The sequence below is a fragment of the Protopterus annectens genome, chromosome 9.part0, assembly GCF_019279795.1.
Source record: "Protopterus annectens isolate FY-2018-M chromosome 9.part0, PAN1.0, whole genome shotgun sequence".
In the NCBI taxonomy this organism is placed as follows: Eukaryota; Metazoa; Chordata; order Ceratodontiformes; family Protopteridae; genus Protopterus; species Protopterus annectens.
In genome coordinates this window covers 1,279,465,453-1,279,485,195 of record NC_056743.1, presented here as the reverse complement: position 1 = coordinate 1,279,485,195, position 19,743 = coordinate 1,279,465,453, and the positions used below count along the sequence as shown (strand labels likewise).

The window sequence follows — 19,743 nt, the reverse complement described above, 5'->3', positions numbered from 1 at the left end:
CTTCTAACACCTAGGAGAGGGTGAAATGCACTGGGAGCAAAGTGTTGGAATTCATTGGGTGGCATGTTGTTTTCGACTCACGAATTACTGGGTCTAGAGCAATGACTCCCAGCTGTGAGGTTATCTTTGCTGAAGAAGTTCCAGCTTGATCTACAGCAGGCCTAATCTGAAAAAATGTTATGCAATTAAAATGTTAATTTAACAGGTATTATTTCTTTGAGCAATCAGACTAGAATCAAAAGTAAAACAAAGCATGTAGGTGATTTCCGATCAATGATGTATTGAGACAAAGAGTTGTCATTTCATTTGTATGTGTGCACGTGTGTTTGCGTTTGTGTAAACAACTCAGTATGCAGACTGCATTTTTCCCTAGATTTGAATGGGTTTTTTCTTCCTAGACTTGTCTGAAACTTGTTTTCTTTGATCCGGGGAAAGCTTACAATTTCAGTGACCCTGTGGTTTAGGTAAAGAACAGAATTCGTTAATGCAGGAATGATTGGAACCTCAGTTCTGTTCATCACCTAGACAAACTGTGGGGAATTTCCACACTTACTTTCTGTATTAAAGACTGAAACTGAAACCAAATTCAGAACACAAGTAATTCTAAATGTCCCTCCCACTATCATGCGGGTGCTCAGGCAATGTCAGCAGAGAAGTATTTAAAGTTCCTTCCTAAAGTAAGAACACTACAGACAAACAGAACAACAGAGAACGAAGGAAAATACATTATTTATAACAGACATTTGCTGCATTAGATCCTGATTACTTGTAAAATGGGAAATTATTGTTGCTGTACTGGTAAGGAATTTGTAGTTATAATAATTCTTTTGGATGGCATAGTAATTTCTTAGAAAAGTAAAACTGCATGTACTTTTTATTAATATTTTATTATGGCAGTATAAATGTAATATACTTACACTAATAGCCACAATAGCACTGATGACAGAGCAGCATTGTAGCCTGCACACTAGGTCTGTTTTATGCATGCATTATTTAAGTCTTGAAACTACGAGTCATTTAGTTTGAGGAACTAATACAGTTCTTGTTTGTGCTTTCTCTAGAAGTTTAACAATTTATCTTAGGCTTGCTATTTAACTTTTATTAAGTAAATGCTTTCTTTTACAGAGGTAATGGCAACTGCTTACGTGACTTAAAATACAGCAATGATTAGTCTCCTTCCTAAAAGAGCATCCTTAAAATATTGAGTAATCCATTCTATTTACACTAAGTTCACTGACCACCTGGATACAGTTTTTAACTGGCTATCCAAATGAGGATGCTCCTATGACATTACAACATCATGTATGTTTAGAGCAGGAGTGTAAGGAAAGGCCCTAGCAGCTGTGTGAAATGCAAATAGAGCTTCAGTAGAATGCACCTGCAGCAAAATCAGCATACAGACTGCTGGGTTGTGAGGAAAAGAGTTTTATATTTATATATATATATATATATATATATATATAAGCAGAGATTTCACCATGTACAGGCCACGTTTAGACTTCATCTTAAGTAGTGCATCAAGTTCTGAGGGTATGCCCCAGAAAAGGTAAAAAAACATCTAGAAATTGTTCATTAAAGAGACATCAAAGACGGAACATGGCCTGTCATGTATTCTGTGTACTTGGAAAAGTAAAGAGGCAAAGGAGACATGACCAAAGACTTCAAATATAGCTGTAGGCATAATGACAAAAATTGCTCAGATCCTTCACAGAGGGGAATAGTAATGGTGTAGTAACACATGAACAGACCTTTTAGGTAGAAAAAGCCCTGCATAACTAAATCAAGCATACACCAATAGAAAAATGTCCAGCCTCAGAAGGTAAGGAAAATGAGGTACATTCTGCAAAATTAAACAAACAGTAACCTACTTACTTTTCCTTATATGTTTGCATTGTCTTCTTTAATAGTTAAAAAAGCAGCAGTGGAGATTCTGTTTTTTCCATTACTTCTCCTCCACTGATGTACTGTGCAAGCTTGGGAACTTAAGTCCATGTACATGTGCAGTACATCAGTGTAGGGAATGAGGTGCCCTAGGTAAGCAATTTCAGTCTTAAATAATGTAATTGCATAATAGGAATAATCCACTCCTGTTTGTGGGAATATCAGGATTCATCCACAGTTGGCTTTGTTTAATCATTTCGGCTTCACCTTTGTGATCATATCACATGAAGTGTGGGTAAATCCAGATATACCCACCCACAGTCATGGATTGTTGCTTAAATATACACATTTCTTTCAATTTGATTTAAATACATTCATTTCCTCTGTCCTGTGCAGGGATTTGGGTAACATTTTTAAAGTGGATTCCTGTCTAGTATATTTTAGCTAACTGTTCAGAAACTGGAGGTAATAAGTGTATACTGTTAAGTATAGTTTATGTAGCCTGCTATTATTGTATGTGTATGTGTGTGTGTGTGTGCACGTGTATGCACGTTTGTATGCATGCACTGGAATGATATCAGAGGTATACTTACAGTACCAAAGGATATTTTAATCAGAGATATTGCTGAACAGTTCCAGAGGTGCATCAAAGAGGGGGATCTGTAGGAAAACACGAATATATATACATTTACATGAACTGGGTAAAAAAACAGCCCGGGCTAAAATTAAATGCATAGAAATGCCATTTTATTTAAATTAACTTCTTTAGCTGATAAGAGCTTTACATTGTTTTACTTGCTTCTGCAGTAGGTAAATACCCCTTATTCAGTGGAGATATGGCTTTGCTTAAGCATCCAAAAGCTATTATAGGATAAGGATAGGCACAATATAATTGTTGAGGTAAGTCGGAAAAGAAACTTTTTATTCAGAAATTGCTCACGTAATTTTAGTAAGGTAGGATACAAAATATATTGCAGGACTTAAGTTACAAAGTTCCACAATGTGTTGTCTGTTAGTAAGGGTTTGATATGTAGACTCTTAAAACGACCCTTTCCTTTGTTGTGTTAAGCAATGGTTTCTGAACTTGTAATAATAATTTGATTTAATTTTCTAAAGCTCAGCAGTTCTTCTATTTCAGTTTTATATCAGTAGTAACAGTATGCCAAGTAGCTAATGAAAGACATCTGCCCTTGTGGGGCATTTGGAAAACCCATCTTAGTAGCTATGGAATGGTATGTCCTGTAGCTGCTAAAGGTAAGAAAAAATATGTGATGTTTTCATCGCCTCTGAGTAGAAATATCTCTAGTCAACTGACGTAAGTTACGCAGAAGAACCAAATCAACAACCCAACCCATTTCCTCCTAGTAGATTTCCAGTAAACAATAAATCATGCAACCAGCTAATAAAAGACATTTACTGTATTTGTATTTTCTCTCAAATGACTGAAACTTAACAAGAGTTTAGAAGATGAACAGAACAGAAATTAGTATTCCCAGATGATCAATTTCTCAAAGTTTCAGTTTCAGACAATATCCAGGTTTTCAGTACATGCCAGATATAACTTCTGTTTGCTTGCTTGCTTTGATTTTGAAAACACTGAAGACATTTATTTTAGAAAGTTAGAAGATGTAACTTGCTGGTGTGGAATATTTTAAATACAGTAAACTGACCAGCAGTGTTTTCAGTTTGTCCTATGACAGTTAAATAACCTGATTATTGTTGTGTATTGAACATCTATCACAAACTATCACAATTTCTTCTGAAGACAAAATAGGCACAGCTGAACAAAAGGGTCACAAAAAAGTTATATATGAATGCTATTTACATTTAGCATTGTGTTTATGTTTTGGCAAACTCAAAATACAGAAGCAAGTTAGGGTTATTATTACACTGGGAAGTTGTATATGAATTTAGTGACATTATTCTAAACTGCTTAAAACTGACATGAAAATATTCAACAAAAAAGATCTAAGCCAAGAAGGCTGACAGAAATTAAAAACATCAAAAACAATGTTTTTGCAGGAGGACACGCCTTTCTCCACCCATCAACTCAGACACAACAGTGGGGAAAGAGCATGTACCCCAAAGTGGTCTACTTTCGATTCTGGTAATATTATCTGTTTGCCTCTTTTGTCAGCTATTTTCACGTCAACTTTAAGCACTTTAGATTAATATAACTACACCTATTCCTCTCTCTTTCCATACATAAATGCACACATACACATATTTATATGGTTTACCATCAGCTGAGGTGACCCATGATCAACTAGTGATTTAGGTGACTGACGGAACTGGTAAGGAGGATGTGCATGTCCATCATGGGGGGGGGTGAGGGCCCATGGAAGATCATTCTTTATAGCCCTTGTGGAGGCTAGAACTGTGAGCTAGTCTGCACAGGATGTCTAAGGAAGTGTGGTTGTTTCAGGGCCCATGGCAGACATATCCTCATATACCACACCTCGTAGTCTGTCCAGCCTGCATATGCAGGGTCAGGTACTGATAAGGGGTAGCTCATAAGAGAAGCCTGGCCTGAGAAGTAAATGTGATGCTACAGACATCTGCTCTTCTTTATCTGCTGGATGCAGCTGTCCACTTCCCCTTCACGCTGTTGGTAGTACCAGAGTTAGAGATGGGAGTGATAGGAAGTGTGTCTGGCAAGCTGATGGACAGGCTGCAACACCACAGACCCCAACAATCCATATACATATGTGCCCTCCTTTAAGAAAACTTACTGCTTAACTGATAGTTCTGTTTTTTTTTTTTCCTTTTGCAATGAGCTGTGATGGTCTGATATAACAGCAGGTGTATAGATACATAAATACATGCAAGATGTCATGGGGAAAAGTACATTGCAAATTATTTTGTTTGTTGTTTTCAGGAAAGTTTAATCCAGCTAACCAGAAATGTCACAGCTGCCATTCAGCACCACTTGCCTTTCATCCTGTGGCCAGAGGATCAGCGATTAAGTTTGCTAGTTGTGGAAAGCAAGCTCAGCGAGGGTCTGGATTCTGTAATGGCATTGTTTTCATCAGCAGTGCAATTAAGGTTATGGAAAAAGTGGTGCTTAAGATCACAGACTCGGTGGATAGATGGGAAGGAGAATTACGACTGGGCTTTACTTCAATTAACCCTTCTGATATTGATCCTTTATGCCTTCCTCAATATGCCTGTCCAGATCTGGTACAACAGCCAAGATTCTGGGGAGGACTTCTGAAAAGGGAAGATATGGTGTCCAGAGGATCTGTCATTGAGTTCTGGGTGAACAAAAAAGGAAGTGTATGCTACAGAGTGGATGGCAGTAAGACCTATAATCTTTGTGATGGTGTCCCCACCAAGACTCACATCTGGGCATTTGTGGACATCTATGGAAGAACCAGAGCTATCAGACTACTTGGTAAGGATAACATAGAACCAGCATATATAAAGACAAAGCTATGAGTAGGAAATGGGTAAAAATGTCAGTTGATGAGAAGATCTGATTTTAAGATGATAAGATTGTTGTAGCTGTGACTATAGTGGGTACTCAGTACTGCTGATGAGTCTAACTGCAGGACTGGGAACTACCTGTAAGTATGACTGCAGTGCCATGTGAGACAGGGTACTGCCCCATCTCACAATGCAGCGCAGTATGAGAGTGCACAGCATCTATACCTAATGCTGTGGTACAGAATGACACCGAACTCTGCCCATAACTCATACTGTAGTACAGTATGAGAGTGGACAGTGCCCATACCTAATGCTGTAGTACAGAATGACAGCAAGCACTGCCCATAACTCATGCTGTAGTACAGTATGAGAGTGGACAGTGCCCATACCGAATGCTGTAGTACAGAATGACAGCGAGCACTGCCCATAACTCATACTGTAGTACACTATGAGAGTGGACAGTGCCCATACCTAATGCTGTAGTACAGAATGACAGCAGGCACTGCCCATAAGTCACACTGTAGTACACTATGAGAGTGGACAGTGTCCATACCTATTGCTGTAGCGTAGAATGACAGCGAGCACTGCCCATAAGTCACACTGTAGTACGACATGAGAGTAGACAGTGCCCATACCTAATGCTGTAGTACAGCATGACAGCAAGCACTGCCCATAACTCACACTGTAGTACACTATGAGAGTGGACAGTGCCCATACCTAATGCTGTAGTACAGAATGACAGTGGGCACTGCCCATAAATCACACTGTAGTACAGTATGAGAGTGGACAGTCCCCATACTTAATGCTGTAGCACAGAATGACAGCAAGCACTGTCCATAACTCACACTGTAGTACACTATGAGAGTGGACAGTGCCCATACCTAACGCTGTAGTACAGAATGACAGTAGGCACTGCCCATAACTCACACTGTAGTACAGTATGAGAGCGAACAGTGCCCATACCTAATGCTTTAGTACAGAATGACATTGAGCACTGCCCATAAGTCACACTGTAGTACACTATGAGAGTGGACAGTGCCCATACCTAATGGTGTAGTACAGAATGAGCGAGCACTGCCAATAACTCACACTGTAGTACGACATTAGAATGGGTACTGCCTCAGCTGATGCCACAGTACAGTATGGATAGGGGGTACTAACTCAGGCTGACAGACAGACAGACAGACAGACAGATGGACATTTCTTTGCAATATGGAAGAAGATATTGCTTATAAATAACATGGCAGTGTTGAATAGGTGTGGTTACTGTCCCTAGCTGACACTGTAGCACAGTATGTGGGTGGCTACTACCTGTACCCAGTAGTGCACTGCAGTGTGGGAATCAATGCCAGCTCATAACAGGCAGTGTAGAGCAGTGTGGCAAGGGCCACAGCTGATAACTGACAGTGCAGTGATTTAATAGGTGCTACCTGGTACTTTTATTATGATGTAGTATCTGAACAGATACTGTGCAGAATTATCCTTGTGTATCATGAACATGGTAATGTCAGTAATATGCATTGTAATACAGTAATGGATACTGCTCACTACTGATATAAAAGTATAGCATAAGAGTGGGTCCTGCCCACAACTGGCACTGAAGCAGTATACAGAAGTGCATACTGCCCAAATCTGTGACGGTAGAGCAGTACAGGAACTGATAATGCCAGTAAGTCTCACTGTATTCTAATGTGGGAGTGTCACTGTGCAAGTGAGCTCTAGAGAGCTAAATTATCACTCCCCCTTTCACTGATCGTCTTCAGAGGTTTATGCTCTCTGATGTTTCCCGTTTGGTCAGTAACTTATAGTCTAATGTCCAACCCTTTCTTCATATTGTGCTACAGATGCCCACTGTAATTTTCAGAAAAAGTTCAATGCCTACCTACTGAATTGTCCTTTTATCTACTCTGAGACTGTGCCCTCTGATTTCTATACCTCTAGAGTGGGAGGTACCTCCTGTTCTAGTTTTAAGTATTCCTTTCAAGTACTTAAAGGTCATGATCATGCCCCCCCCCCCACATTCAATCCCCCCTTGCTTCTCAGGAGTATGTATATAAAGATGTTCAGTTTGTTATGTCAGGGATTACTTTCTAAAACATCAACCAGTAGTGATTTCTTTAGCTTTGGAATTGTTTATAATAGACTTCCCTTGATTTGCATGGTTGGCCTGGAGGGGCTGAGATGCCAGGAGTCTGGACCGTTTGTGTGATAGAAATTCACATTCATTAACATGAAAATTGCTTTTGGTTTGCACTTCTTAGAAACATCTACCCCAATCTTCCTTAAACTACACTTTAAATCACCCGTTCTTGTAATTATCACATTTACTTTTATAAAAGGTTTAAAATTCTCAAACAAATCCTCTCTTTCTTTCATCCCATGTAATCACTTAGCATTATGTCATATATATATATATATATATATATATATATATATATATATATATATATATATATATATATACTTTATATTTTGCTGTTGCTGAATCTTCTTTGTGATTCAGTGATGTTATGTCTCCTGTAGATTCCTTCCATTATGGTATTTGAAACTGTGGCCTAATTAGTAGCCTATATAAGGAGTCAATTCTACCTGCGACGGAATTTCCCTTACGTATATCTCAGCATTAAACTGACTCCTACTGCAGGACCATGTTGTAATTAATTTTTTGGTCCCTTCTTCATAGTGTTACCAAATGTATCATTTCCAACTTGTAATCCTCACCTGAGGCTTTATTCTGTGTATTAGTTTGCATTTCTTGGCATCGTTTCCAAGTTGTCACCCTTTTAAGCATTCCTGAAGACTTACCAGATCATGGTGGATTTTTCCATAGCCGTGTGTCATCAGCTGTCATCCCCAATCACTTCACAGATTTCATGTAAATCCCATTCACACTACTGCCACCTAAAACTCAGACTGTACTGCACTCATCACCTAAAACAATATGAATAAAATGCAGTAGCTCTTGTCTGACTCCAAGTCTACTGTTGGAACTTCAAAGAACATATTTTAACAATAACAGGAAGATATGCTGTGATGTGTCACTCCCAAATATTCACATCTTTATTATTTTCCATTTAGCAGAAATATTTGTATACACACACACACACACACACACACATGCACATACATATATACAAGCAATCTTTTTTCTTGTTTGTCATTGAAGAATTCCTTTTTCAAAAATCTCTAGTATTGTTGTGATGAGCTTGAACTTTGTAGAAAAATGAATATGTGTGCACATAACTCATCAGAAATTATTGTTCACATTAGCCAATGTGAGGAGACACAGGCACATAACAAGTAAAATTAGGCAATGAATGAAAACTCAGAAACATTATACAAGACCGAATCATAAAGTCTTGAAACTGAAAGATGCAAACTGCATTTTTCTGAAAGGTAAATATATGCTCTCAAGTAAAACTAACTCTACTAGTGTTCGATGCCTCCCTCCTTTCTCTAATGCTTAATGTATCACCCCAAGTTTCAGTACCTCTAGATAGGCTACATTTTAAGGGTAGTTGTACGAAAAAAGCAAATGTAGGCTTTTGGCTTCAAAATGCTGTGAATAAGAATTTTATAATTCATTTTGTTTAGCAATTCCTGAGAACTCCCTGCTTCACTGTGGTACCATCATGGGAGCCACACAGCTGCCACAGTTCATACGTGGAACACAGAGCCTGCCTTATGTCTGTGGAATGAGAGAGTAACTGTAACAATGCTCTAGCAATGCTGCATTGTAAAGCTTACTCTCAATGCATTTACTGTGTCTCCACAATGTACTTTGTATTACTCACCTTACCCTTAACTGTTTTCAGTAGCTGTTAGTCCCCTTCCCCTTTGCTGTTTCACTGCCCGAGATGTATCCCCTACTTGAGGATTTATAGCACCTCTTGTTTTCTGGCTGTCTCTGTTAGCCACAGGTACTTCAGGGAGTGTGCCTTCTGCACTACAGATACAGATGCATATTGGGGCTGCATGTTGTAGAAGCTGTGAATGTCTCACTTTTTTATTCATGGCTTATCTGGGATGTTATCATAGGGACTTGCTGTATGAAATCAAGCAGATGTGCACATGTGCACACCACCATTGTTTGTACTTCCCCTACATTGACTGCTTGTATATTGCAGTCTCATTAACTCATCTTGTACCACTTAGGCCACAGCTGCCTGTGTGACAGTAGCAAAAGCCCACTGCAAGTCTGATGATGTAACAAAGGGAGACAAGAATACAAACTGAAATTGAAACATGACATCTAGTTCTGAAATTGTTTTCATCACTGCCCCACACACGTCTTCCCCTGTGCAGGTCATTTTCAGACCAAAGCTCCCAGGCCATATCTGAAAAAGTAGTAACACCTATTAGTTTTTACCTGGGTATGGAAGGAGGAGAGCTTCTTTCAGATCTCTGGTCCTCCACCTATATGGCTATGTAGTATGTTTATCTCTTTGAGTTCGGGCTACCAGTGGTATCCAGACACTGTGCCACTGGGCAAGTGTGCCACTAAGCACTGTGAAAAGTATATTTCTCAGACTGTGCTCTCTGACTGTGATAGAACACAAATAGCCATTGTTAGATATGTGAGTTTTGCCACTGAACTATTGGCCAGAGTACTGGGAGATCCTAGGAGATATATCACTTTCAGGCTGTGCTGTAAATGCAGCTCAGGACAGATAAACACATATGCTGGTAGCTTAAAGTTCTACTTTTTGATGTTTCTAGTCTTTCACACTATTATAGGTCATTATGAATACATTTCTGTTTTCTGACAAACATGTTTTTAAATTTATTATAAGTATACCCATATTTAAGTGTTTACAACAAAAGACAGAACAATGCATTATAGCTTAATATTTTGTAACACAATGTTAGTCTAACAAAAATCAGATAATCTAGTTTATAGACCAACAGATATTCATTTTGAGTACATATGAAAAAAAATCCCTGTTCTTGGATCTGACATTATGAGAAGAAGGGCTGGGATATCTGTCCATGATTTGGAACTTCCCCCCTTTTCACCTTGAACCTATACCCACCTCCTATATCTCCTCCTTACTTCAAAAATTAAAACCTACTACCCCCTCAGCTGATAAATTACCAGCAGAATACCTCCAAATAGGAGCCAAAGCCATTGCCTTCCCAATCTCCATATTGATCAATAGAACTATAAAAGAAGGCACCATTCCATCCATTTGGAAAATCTCACACATCATCCCACTTCACAAAGGTGGTGACTCTACTGAGTTCTCCAACTATCGCCCTATAGCTCTACTCTCTCCACTTGCTAAAATTATGGAGAAATGTATCCACAAACAATTAATAACTCACCTACTTCAGTATAATCTCCTTGCTAACTGCCAACATGGATTCCGCCATTTCACAGTACTACCACTGCCTTGCTATCTTTTACTAACTCTATCAACAATAATCGTAATAACAATATTCTTTCCTCAGCATTCTTTGTAGACCTATCTAAAGCGTTCAACATGGTTAATCATCAACTTCTCCTCCACCAACTGAAGTCCCTCTCACTGGACAATCTTGCTATGAACTGGTTTACATTATACCTAGAAAACCGTAAACAAGCAGTTCTCTGGCAAAACCATCTTTCTGATCTCCTTCCCACCTCCCTAGGTGTTCCTCAAGGCTCTATTTTAGGTCCACTTCTGTTTTCTATTTTCATAAATGACCTTCATCTCTCTACCCCACTCTCCACCTGTATTCAGTATGCTGATGACTCTACTATCATCTGTTCTGCCTCATCCCAAACTGAACTTCATTCTATCACACAAAAAGCCTTTACCACTATAGAAGAATGGTTCTCCAACCACTATCTTCTCCTCAACCCCCAAAAAAACAAACTTTTGCTCTTTAAACCCTCTCATTTGTCTCCCCCACTTCATTTTACACTTACATCAAACAACAATACTGTTATCTCTCCTGACCCCACCACCAAACTCCTAGGAATCACAATTGACAATCAATTAAAGTTTGACACTCACATAAACACTACAATAAAATTTACTAACAAAAAACTTGGATCCATTTATAGAATAAAACCCTTCTTGACACCAGTTGCCAGAACCACAATAGCTAGAACCCACTTAATTCCTACCCTATTATACGCTTCCCCAATATTCAACAATCTTTCTACAAATAATCTTAACAAACTAGCTAGAGCATATAACAACATCGCCAGATTTGCTACAAATACACCTTACAGGACTCATCACTGTCTGAACCTAAAACAACTAGACTGGCTTGAATTACCTCACTTATTACATTTTAACCAACTTATAATCGCCCATAAAGCCCTATACCAACCCAATAATATCCCTAGTCTCTCTTCCCTCATAAAACCTTATAACAACTTGAGAAATCTACGCTCCGCTAACAAAATGTTGAGTCATACTTCCTTATCTAACAACTCAGCAGGTGACTCCATATTCTCTAACTCAGTTGGTAAAATATGGAATCAACTACCACAAGACCTTACAACCCTAACCTCTCTCCCACTATTTAAAACTAACCTAAAACTTTTCTTCTCCAACCACTGGTTATGTTCTTGTACTAACCCTGCATAGCTGTTATTCTCTAATCTATCTGCTACCCACATAACCTAATTTTTTTTTTCTACCTTAAATCTTTAAGTACCCAATCTGTACTCAAATCTTCACTCTTAATTCCTATCTCATTCACTACTTAGTACTACTTAGTACTACTTACCATGCTCAAAACCTACCAGATACTGTACTTACATTTCTTTTTGTATACTATGTTAAACTGAAGATGAATTACTCTATATTAATGCCATCTCCTAATCATTAGCATCACATGTTTATATATTTTTAACTATATTTTTGTTTTTAGATGTATTTTGTGTGTTACTTTTAGTATAGTTTTTAGTATGTTTTAGTTTTGGAGCTTTTCCACTGAAAATGGACACGTATCCAGTTGGACTAGCCCGGTCAACAAATGTAAAATAAAACAAATAAAATAAAATAAATGTGCCATGATTATAAGACAAATGGCATTTAAATTCAGAATTAGAGTGTAGAAATGGAGCTGACTGATGTTACTTGCTGTGATATGTGTGACATCTGAACTCTTCCAATTTAGGGCATCTCTAAAAAAAATCCCTCAAGTATATATGATTCCATATATGACACTGTTACTAGAGACTCTATTGTATGTTTCCCCATTTCCTTCCCAACCTGCATATGGCCATGGCTGTCCCAGCCTTGGGATTAGTAATATCAGGAACACCAAAATTAGGTGGAAAGCAGCAGATAGACAGCTGAAAGGTATAGAGTGTGCATGGGTGTGTGTGTGTGTGTGTGTGTGTGTGTGTGTGTGTGTGTGTGTGTGTGTGTGTGTGTGTGTGTGTGTGTGTGTGTGGGGGCAATATAATTAACTTGTAAAAAATTGCTGTTGTAACAGATACACCAAATGGCTGTTCTGTTTATTCAATAACTACACTGGTATCTTCTTTTTTCTTCTGTTTTAGGCATATTTAAGAACAAGAAATTCTACAAATTTCAGAGTGGAAATCACTGCTATAAATCTATTAACAACCGTGGACTGGAAATGGCAGGTGAGTTTCTAATTTATTTTCAGCCATGACTGCACAATCAAAATTGACCAGAGAATAAAGTGTTATTTTGCTTTTCATGTACTATGGCGTCTTTTAGGTTTTGGCATACAAACTGCAGTTCACAAAAAGTAAAGTAGGCTCGGAACATTTTCAGCCACATCTTATATTTTACTGTGAATGATGACAGATAGCTGCTGTGAGACGTGACCACTCAAGTGTACTCCTGGATGCCACATAGCTACTACTTAAAAGGCAACCACGCTGTTAACAGTGGCAGACAAGAATCTTTCTTAAACACTTCTGTTTAATTTATAGTAATTATAACTGATTTTTCCTTAACTGTAATTAATCCAAAATATATTATTTTTTTTTATATTAATGTGTTTTTATATTGTTTGAACTAATCATTCTTTCTATGCTGAAATGAGCAGAGCAGTGTAATTTAATACTTGAAAAATGACAAATAATGTTGAATAATACTTCACAACAATGTGAGTTCTATTGTAAGTGGTACATAACTGTGCAGTACTTGATGGTGTATAAGATAATGAAGATGTTCTCCAAATAATGAAACAAGAACATTAATAATAGTAATAATAATAATAATAATGGTAAAATAAAAATCAGATCTGTATAGGGAGATTTGAAATTATAGTTTGCATTCTGTCATTAATACCTCATCATGTCTCTCAGATAAACTTTAACCAAATGATCACCAGAAGCCATATAAGTAAATCTAATCTAGTTTGTTAGAATTGTTTCACTGTAGAGACAAATGCTGTGTTAGGCTGCGCTTATTCCCAAGGAAATGCCTTTCAAGGTGACATCAGCACTGCAGACAGAATCAAGTCATGTCACAACAGAAGTACTGTGCCTGCCATGGCAGTGACTTCATTAGGGACACTGCACAATGTGACAATGACATTGTTAAATGTTGCAATTCATATGTTCCTTGGATATCCTCCAAAACCTTCTTGTAATTTAGCCTGAAAAGTCTCTTATGTCATTGAGACAATTAAAGGACAGTCAAGTATATGAATCAATCTTTTGCACAATATTTTGGAAAAAAACATTAGATATGATGTTTATTCAGTTACCTATTAGAAAATCAAAGTTACGGAACTTCGAATACCATATGGTCGACACCATATGATCGAAGTTCTGTAACTTTGAAATTAAAAAAAAGACAACATACCTTGATGGGTTAAAGCAGGGGGGCAAGCCCCCCTGTGCCCCCCACCCCCCAACTTAAATATACCAACTCCGAGATTGCACTTTAATGCACTATGGTGCGGAAAGGGAAGATTTCCCTTTCCTACACTGTAGCGCGATCTCAGAGTTGGTATATTTAAGTAGCGGGGGGTGTGGGGGGTGCAGGGGGCTTGCCCCCCCTGCCTACACCCTTTACTTTTTCTTTTTTTTTTTTTATGTTCATTTTGAAGATTTCAATTTTTCAATTGTTTGATCATTAAAGGTCGACCTTTAGTTATTCGAACAATTGAAAATTCTATGTTCCAACAGGAACTCAGTTTATTCATTAGGTACCTAGCACAAACATTCTCTTTATGCAGCAATAAAACCTCATGTCTGGAGACTGCAGGTCCTTTGTGCCATTCATATGTGTGTAACTTTCATATGACATCTGTACCATACTACCAGACCCAACAGAGTGAGACATCTATACATTACCACCGGACCCAACAGAGTGAGACATCTGTACTATACCACCAGACCCAACAGAGTGAGACATCTGTATCATACCACCAGACCCAGCAGAGTGAGACATCTGTACCACACCACCAGACCCAACAGAGTGAGATATCTGTACCATACCAACAGACCCAACAGAGTGAGACATCTGTACCATACCACCAGACCCAATAGAGTGAGACATCTGTACCATACCACAAGACCCAACAAAGTGAGACATCTGTACCATACTACCAGACCCAACAGAATGAGACATCTGTACCATACCACCAGACCCAACATAGTGAGACATCTGTACCATACCGCCTGACCCAATAGAGTGAGACAGAGAGGTGACTCCTATTACTCTACAGTCAGACTACTGTAGAATTCATTTAGTACATCTTATTGTGAAAGAATGCAGTGGGTCTGAAATGATATTGTGCTGAAACACAAATGATATCGTGCAGTGCCTTCTGTGCAGAATTTGCATGTCCTCCCTGTGACCATGTGGGTATTTACTGGGTGTTCTGGTGTATTCTGGCATCCTGAATCATGCCATTAGTTAAACTAGTGAGCCTGTAAATGACTTGTAAGGGCAGATTTGGTGAGTGTGCATGTTTTTGTGTATGTGTGTACATAAGTCTTTATGTGTGTGTGTGTGTGTGTGTGTGTGTGTGTGTGTGTGTGTGTGTGTGTGTGTGTATATATATATATATATATATATATATATATATATATATATATATATATGGTTCCCTATCAGAAGCCTGAAACACTATAAGCCTGAAAATCAAAATCCTGAAAACTAAAGCCTGAAAATTCAAAATCCCGAAAGCCCAAAATCCTGAAACTCAAAATCCTGAAAACACAAATAATGCTAATATTTCACTATAAAGACACTAATATCTACCAACTGACCCTGACCCTGACCCTAACCCTAAGGTCCGTCACTATCGCACACTCACCTGACCCGCACCCTAACCCTAACTCACTTAAACCGCCCCTAACCCCAATATTTGTCACTACTGCATACATGCCTAACCTGCGCCCTAACCCTAACTCACTTAAACCGCCCCTAACCCTAACATAAAACCAACCGCACACTCACCTGAACCCAACGCATGACCTAACACCACAGGGCTAACAATAGCAAAGCCACAATGACGTCAGTATGTCCATTTTGTGTTTTCAGGATTTTGAGTTTCAGGATTTTGGGCTTTCGGGATTTTGAATTTTCAGGCTTTAGTTTTCAGGATTTTGATTTTCAGGCTTATAGTGTTTCAGGCTTCTGATAGGGAACCATATATATATATATATATATATATATATATATATATATATATATATATATATATATGTGTGTGTGTGTGTGCGCGGATGCACTTGCATGTCTTACAGTAGATGTCATCTTTTTCAGGACTGGTTTCTCACTGCTCGTTATGATTATTGTGTGTAAGTGTGTGTGAGTGTGCATGTGAGTATGCATTTGTGAGTGTGTATGAGAGACTGTGTACATGAGTGTCTCTATGTGGGCACTGTGTGTGTGTGTGTGTCTCTGTGGTTGTGTGTGCAGGCACGTGTGTGAGTGTGTGCGAGCTTGTGCGTGTGTGGGTGTGTGTGTGCAAGCGTGTGTGAGTGTGTGTGTGTGTGTCTTTGCGCGAGTGTGTGTGATGTAGTGTGCATGTGAGCATCTGTATATGGGCATGTGTGTGTGTGTGTATGTGGGCAAGTGTGTGTTTGTGTATGTGTTTGTCTCTGTGGTTGTGTGTAGGGTACATGTGCGGGTGTCTGTGTGAATGTGTATGTGTGTTTGTACATGTCTTACAATAGATGCGTCCTTTTCACGACTGGCTCCTTAATGCATATTGTTTGCTGGGATACTACACAGCTCCTCTTGGACCTTGAATAAAATAAAACAGATGCAGGAGAATTAATGAAAACCCTTTAGCATGTTGCAATGCTTGTCCCAACAGGCCACCTATCAAGCTTCAGTCATTTTAGAATAAGGTCTCCTTAATGGTCATGATGGAGTCCAGTTTATTGCAAAATAAGAACAAAGAGCAGCAGAGTACTAAAAGTACACAGTAAGCATTTTGTTGTAACATAGTGTCAATGAAATACTGCTTGCATCAGTGGAGGCCAGTAAGTAAAGCAGAACTAGGCTGGCACCAACATAACCCAGTCGTTTTCTTTAGAACCAAGTCGACATAAACAGAACCAAGTATTGTGCTATGATTAGAAGATACTAGGCTGTATCACTGCACTTCATCTATTATCACCAGGGACCAGCTAGTATAGCAGAAAAAAAAATACAAGCTGCTAACATGTAATATCAGAGTCTCTCAACTGGTGCCCGTGTACGACCTCAGCAGAACCCTGCAGGGTTTGCATGAATATAACTGAATTATGTATGACAATATAAAAAGAACAGAATATTTATTCCTTCCCTCCTGGTACCTTGGGCACATGGACATTCAAGAAACTACCGTATATCTAATTCAGGACATTAATCAGGATTCAAATGACACAATTAAAATTATTATCAAATAAGGAAAAAATGCATGAATAAAAAAATGTAAGGGTTGGGAGGGTGGCCTAATGGTTAAGGTGTTTGCCTTACAAACACAAGGTACAGGGTTTGAATCTCACAGGGGATAACTGGCTAGGCTTAAAATAGCTCTCAAGAGCAGTTAGCCTAGTACTAGCCTATTAACTAAGAATCAATTGATAAAACAAGGTAATAAAACAGTTTAATACCATGGAAGAATATACATTATGAATATCAACACTCATATTCCTACAGCTTCACATTTTTGGAGCACCATGACGGTTTTACATCTGATTTCACTGCTGCTGTTTTATGGCAAGTTGTCTCTAATAACAGGGAAACATAAGGAAGCTACTTTGAATGTGAAATTCAAAGTCTGATTCCAAAGTGTATTACATAATTTAGACCTGAAGGTTATTTAATAATAATAATAATAATAATATTATTATTGATTCATTGTCTTGCTGTTCTCTTGTACATCTTCCCACTACAGATTACAGTGTACTTTTATTTCACTGCAGAAATGAGAATGGAAGGCAAAAAAAAAAAGAAAAGCTGGCTGTGTTAAGAGTGATGTGCTCCAGAAAGAATGCATTCCACGCTTTAGTGGATATATGTTCTGGCTGGGGGGGAATGGCAGTTGAACACTGTAGTTGTACCAAAACTTGAATTGTGGGACAGGAAGTAGGAATAGTGGTGAGCTTACAGCAGTTGTCAACACTAGCATGCCTGCATTTTTGCAGACCGGGCTTTTCGGCAGCAACAGTGGAATCAAGTGGAAAGTACCTGAAGCAAAGATTACTTTAGAAGAGATCAGGAAGCTGAAAAGTGCTAGAAAGTGTAATTTAACTTGTAAACATCACTGTTAGGTAGCAGCTAATAATCCACATGTCTATTACTTTCCCATTTACCACTTTTAAAATAATTAATGATTTTTAGAAACTAAAACAGAAGTCAGTAATAGGGAATGGCTTACATAGTACCTATATAAATCAGCCACAAAAAGCTGTTGTAGAAATATTGAAAATTAATGTCAGTTTTGCCTGATCTCCTAGGTCTGTTGTCAGCTTCCTCCTCTAAATATGTGCATCCTCTTTTTCTTGCAGAACCGATTCACATTTCTCCTTTTCCTAATGATCTCATATATGCTAACACAAGACAAAACACTTGCCAAGACAGAATGCAGTCCACAGGCAATGAATGTATGATCTGCTGTTCACAGGGCATCAACAGTGTATTCTACAAATGTGGTCACATGTGCATGTGCTACGTGTGTGCACAGACCATGTATAAGAGAAATGCACAGTGCCCCATCTGTCGGCAACCGATATTAGATATCATCAAGACATTCCAAAGTGTGGAATGACCATAACACTTGACGACACTGCTGAACAACACAGGGTTTCTTACCCTCAGGAATTATGGCTCAAAGGGACTGCCTTACACTTCACTGCCCAGGGTCTGCCATTATCAACCCGACTTTGAGGCCCAGCAGCAGAATCCTGATTGTGAAAGGTTCCTTATAGAAGGAGAGATGGAAAGGAAATGGGTCAAAGAGCAGTAAGGAATATGTGACAAAGAACTACAGAACCACATCTATGCTTATCTGAAACAATGTGCAGTCATTCAGAGTGTGAGACTGAAATGCAAGTTCTGACACAGACCAAAGAAAATGGCAAATAGCTGATGTCTTGTAAGTGTTTTAAAACAAAATTAAAACCAAGTAAATGGAAGGTAAACTGGTTAAAAATAAATGATATATTGATAGTAAATAAGTATGTGCCTTCTGTTTATTTGTTTTGAAAGCACCCCATTAAATAAGAATGATATACTGATACTAAGTATTTGCCTTTTGTTTATTTGTTTTGAAAGCACCCCATTAAATAAGAATGATATACTGATACTAAGTATTTGCCTTTTGTTTATTTGTTTTGAAATAACCCCAATAAATAAGAATGTTATATTGATAGTAAGTATGTGCCTTTTGTTTATTTGTTTTGAAAGCACCCCAATAAATAAGAATGATATATTGATAGTAAGTATGTGCCTTTTGTTTTGAAAGCACCCCAATAAATAAGAATGATATATTGATAGTAAATAAGTATGTGCCTTCTGTTTATTTGTTTTGAAAGCACCCCAATAAATAAGAATGATATATTAATTGCATGTGCCTTTTGTTTATTTGTTTTGAATGCTCCCCAATAAATAAGAATGATATATTTATAGTATGTGCCTTTTGTTTGTTTTGAAAGCACCCCAAAAAATAAGAATGATATATTGATAGTAAATAAGTATGTGCCTTCTGTTTATTTGTTTTGAAAGCACCCCATTAAATAAGAATGATATATTGATACTATTTGCCTTTTATTTATTGGTTTTGAAAGAACCCGAATAAATAAGAATGATATATTGATAGTAAGTAAGTATGTGCCTTCTGTTTATTTGTTTTGAAAGCACCCCAATAAATGTTGTTGTTGTGTCTTTCAGCTTTTCCCGGTTAGGGGTCGCCACAGTGGAATTCCGGTCCGCTAATGATTGGCAGTAGATTTTTACATGCCGAGTTACCGGCCCTGACTCACAACATTCAACGAAGGTACGCCCATTC

The 19,743-nt window shown here is 38.2% G+C and overlaps 1 protein-coding gene across 2 annotated transcripts; it reads left to right on the top strand.

Moving 5' to 3' along the window:
- Positions 1-673: 673 nt before the first annotated feature.
- Positions 674-19,676, top strand: NEURL3 (neuralized E3 ubiquitin protein ligase 3). 2 transcript variants are annotated; one of them, XM_044084215.1, is made up of 4 exons: positions 674-798; positions 4,760-5,275; positions 12,812-12,898; positions 18,245-19,676. In XM_044084215.1, exons 1-4 carry the CDS (start codon positions 774-776, stop codon positions 18,502-18,504), a joined length of 888 nt encoding a protein of 295 aa, XP_043940150.1. In that variant the 5' UTR covers positions 674-773; the 3' UTR covers positions 18,505-19,676. The 2 variants fall into 2 exon arrangements, with proteins under 2 accessions (XP_043940150.1, XP_043940151.1); XM_044084216.1 differs by having other exon boundaries at positions 19,626-19,664.
- Positions 19,677-19,743: the final 67 nt, after the last annotated feature.

What these genes read in the sequence shown, in the direction of transcription:
- NEURL3 (XM_044084215.1), top strand. Translation starts at nt 774, where the DNA reads ATGGGAAATTATTGTTGCTGTACTG. An exon ending in CAGAGCTATCAGACTACTTG is followed by an intron (nt 5,276 to 12,811) that starts GTAAGGATAACA and finishes CTTCTGTTTTAG; the next exon opens with GCATATTTAAGAACAAGAAA. An exon ending in CCGTGGACTGGAAATGGCAG is followed by an intron (nt 12,899 to 18,244) that starts GTGAGTTTCTAA and finishes TTTTTCTTGCAG; the next exon opens with AACCGATTCACATTTCTCCT.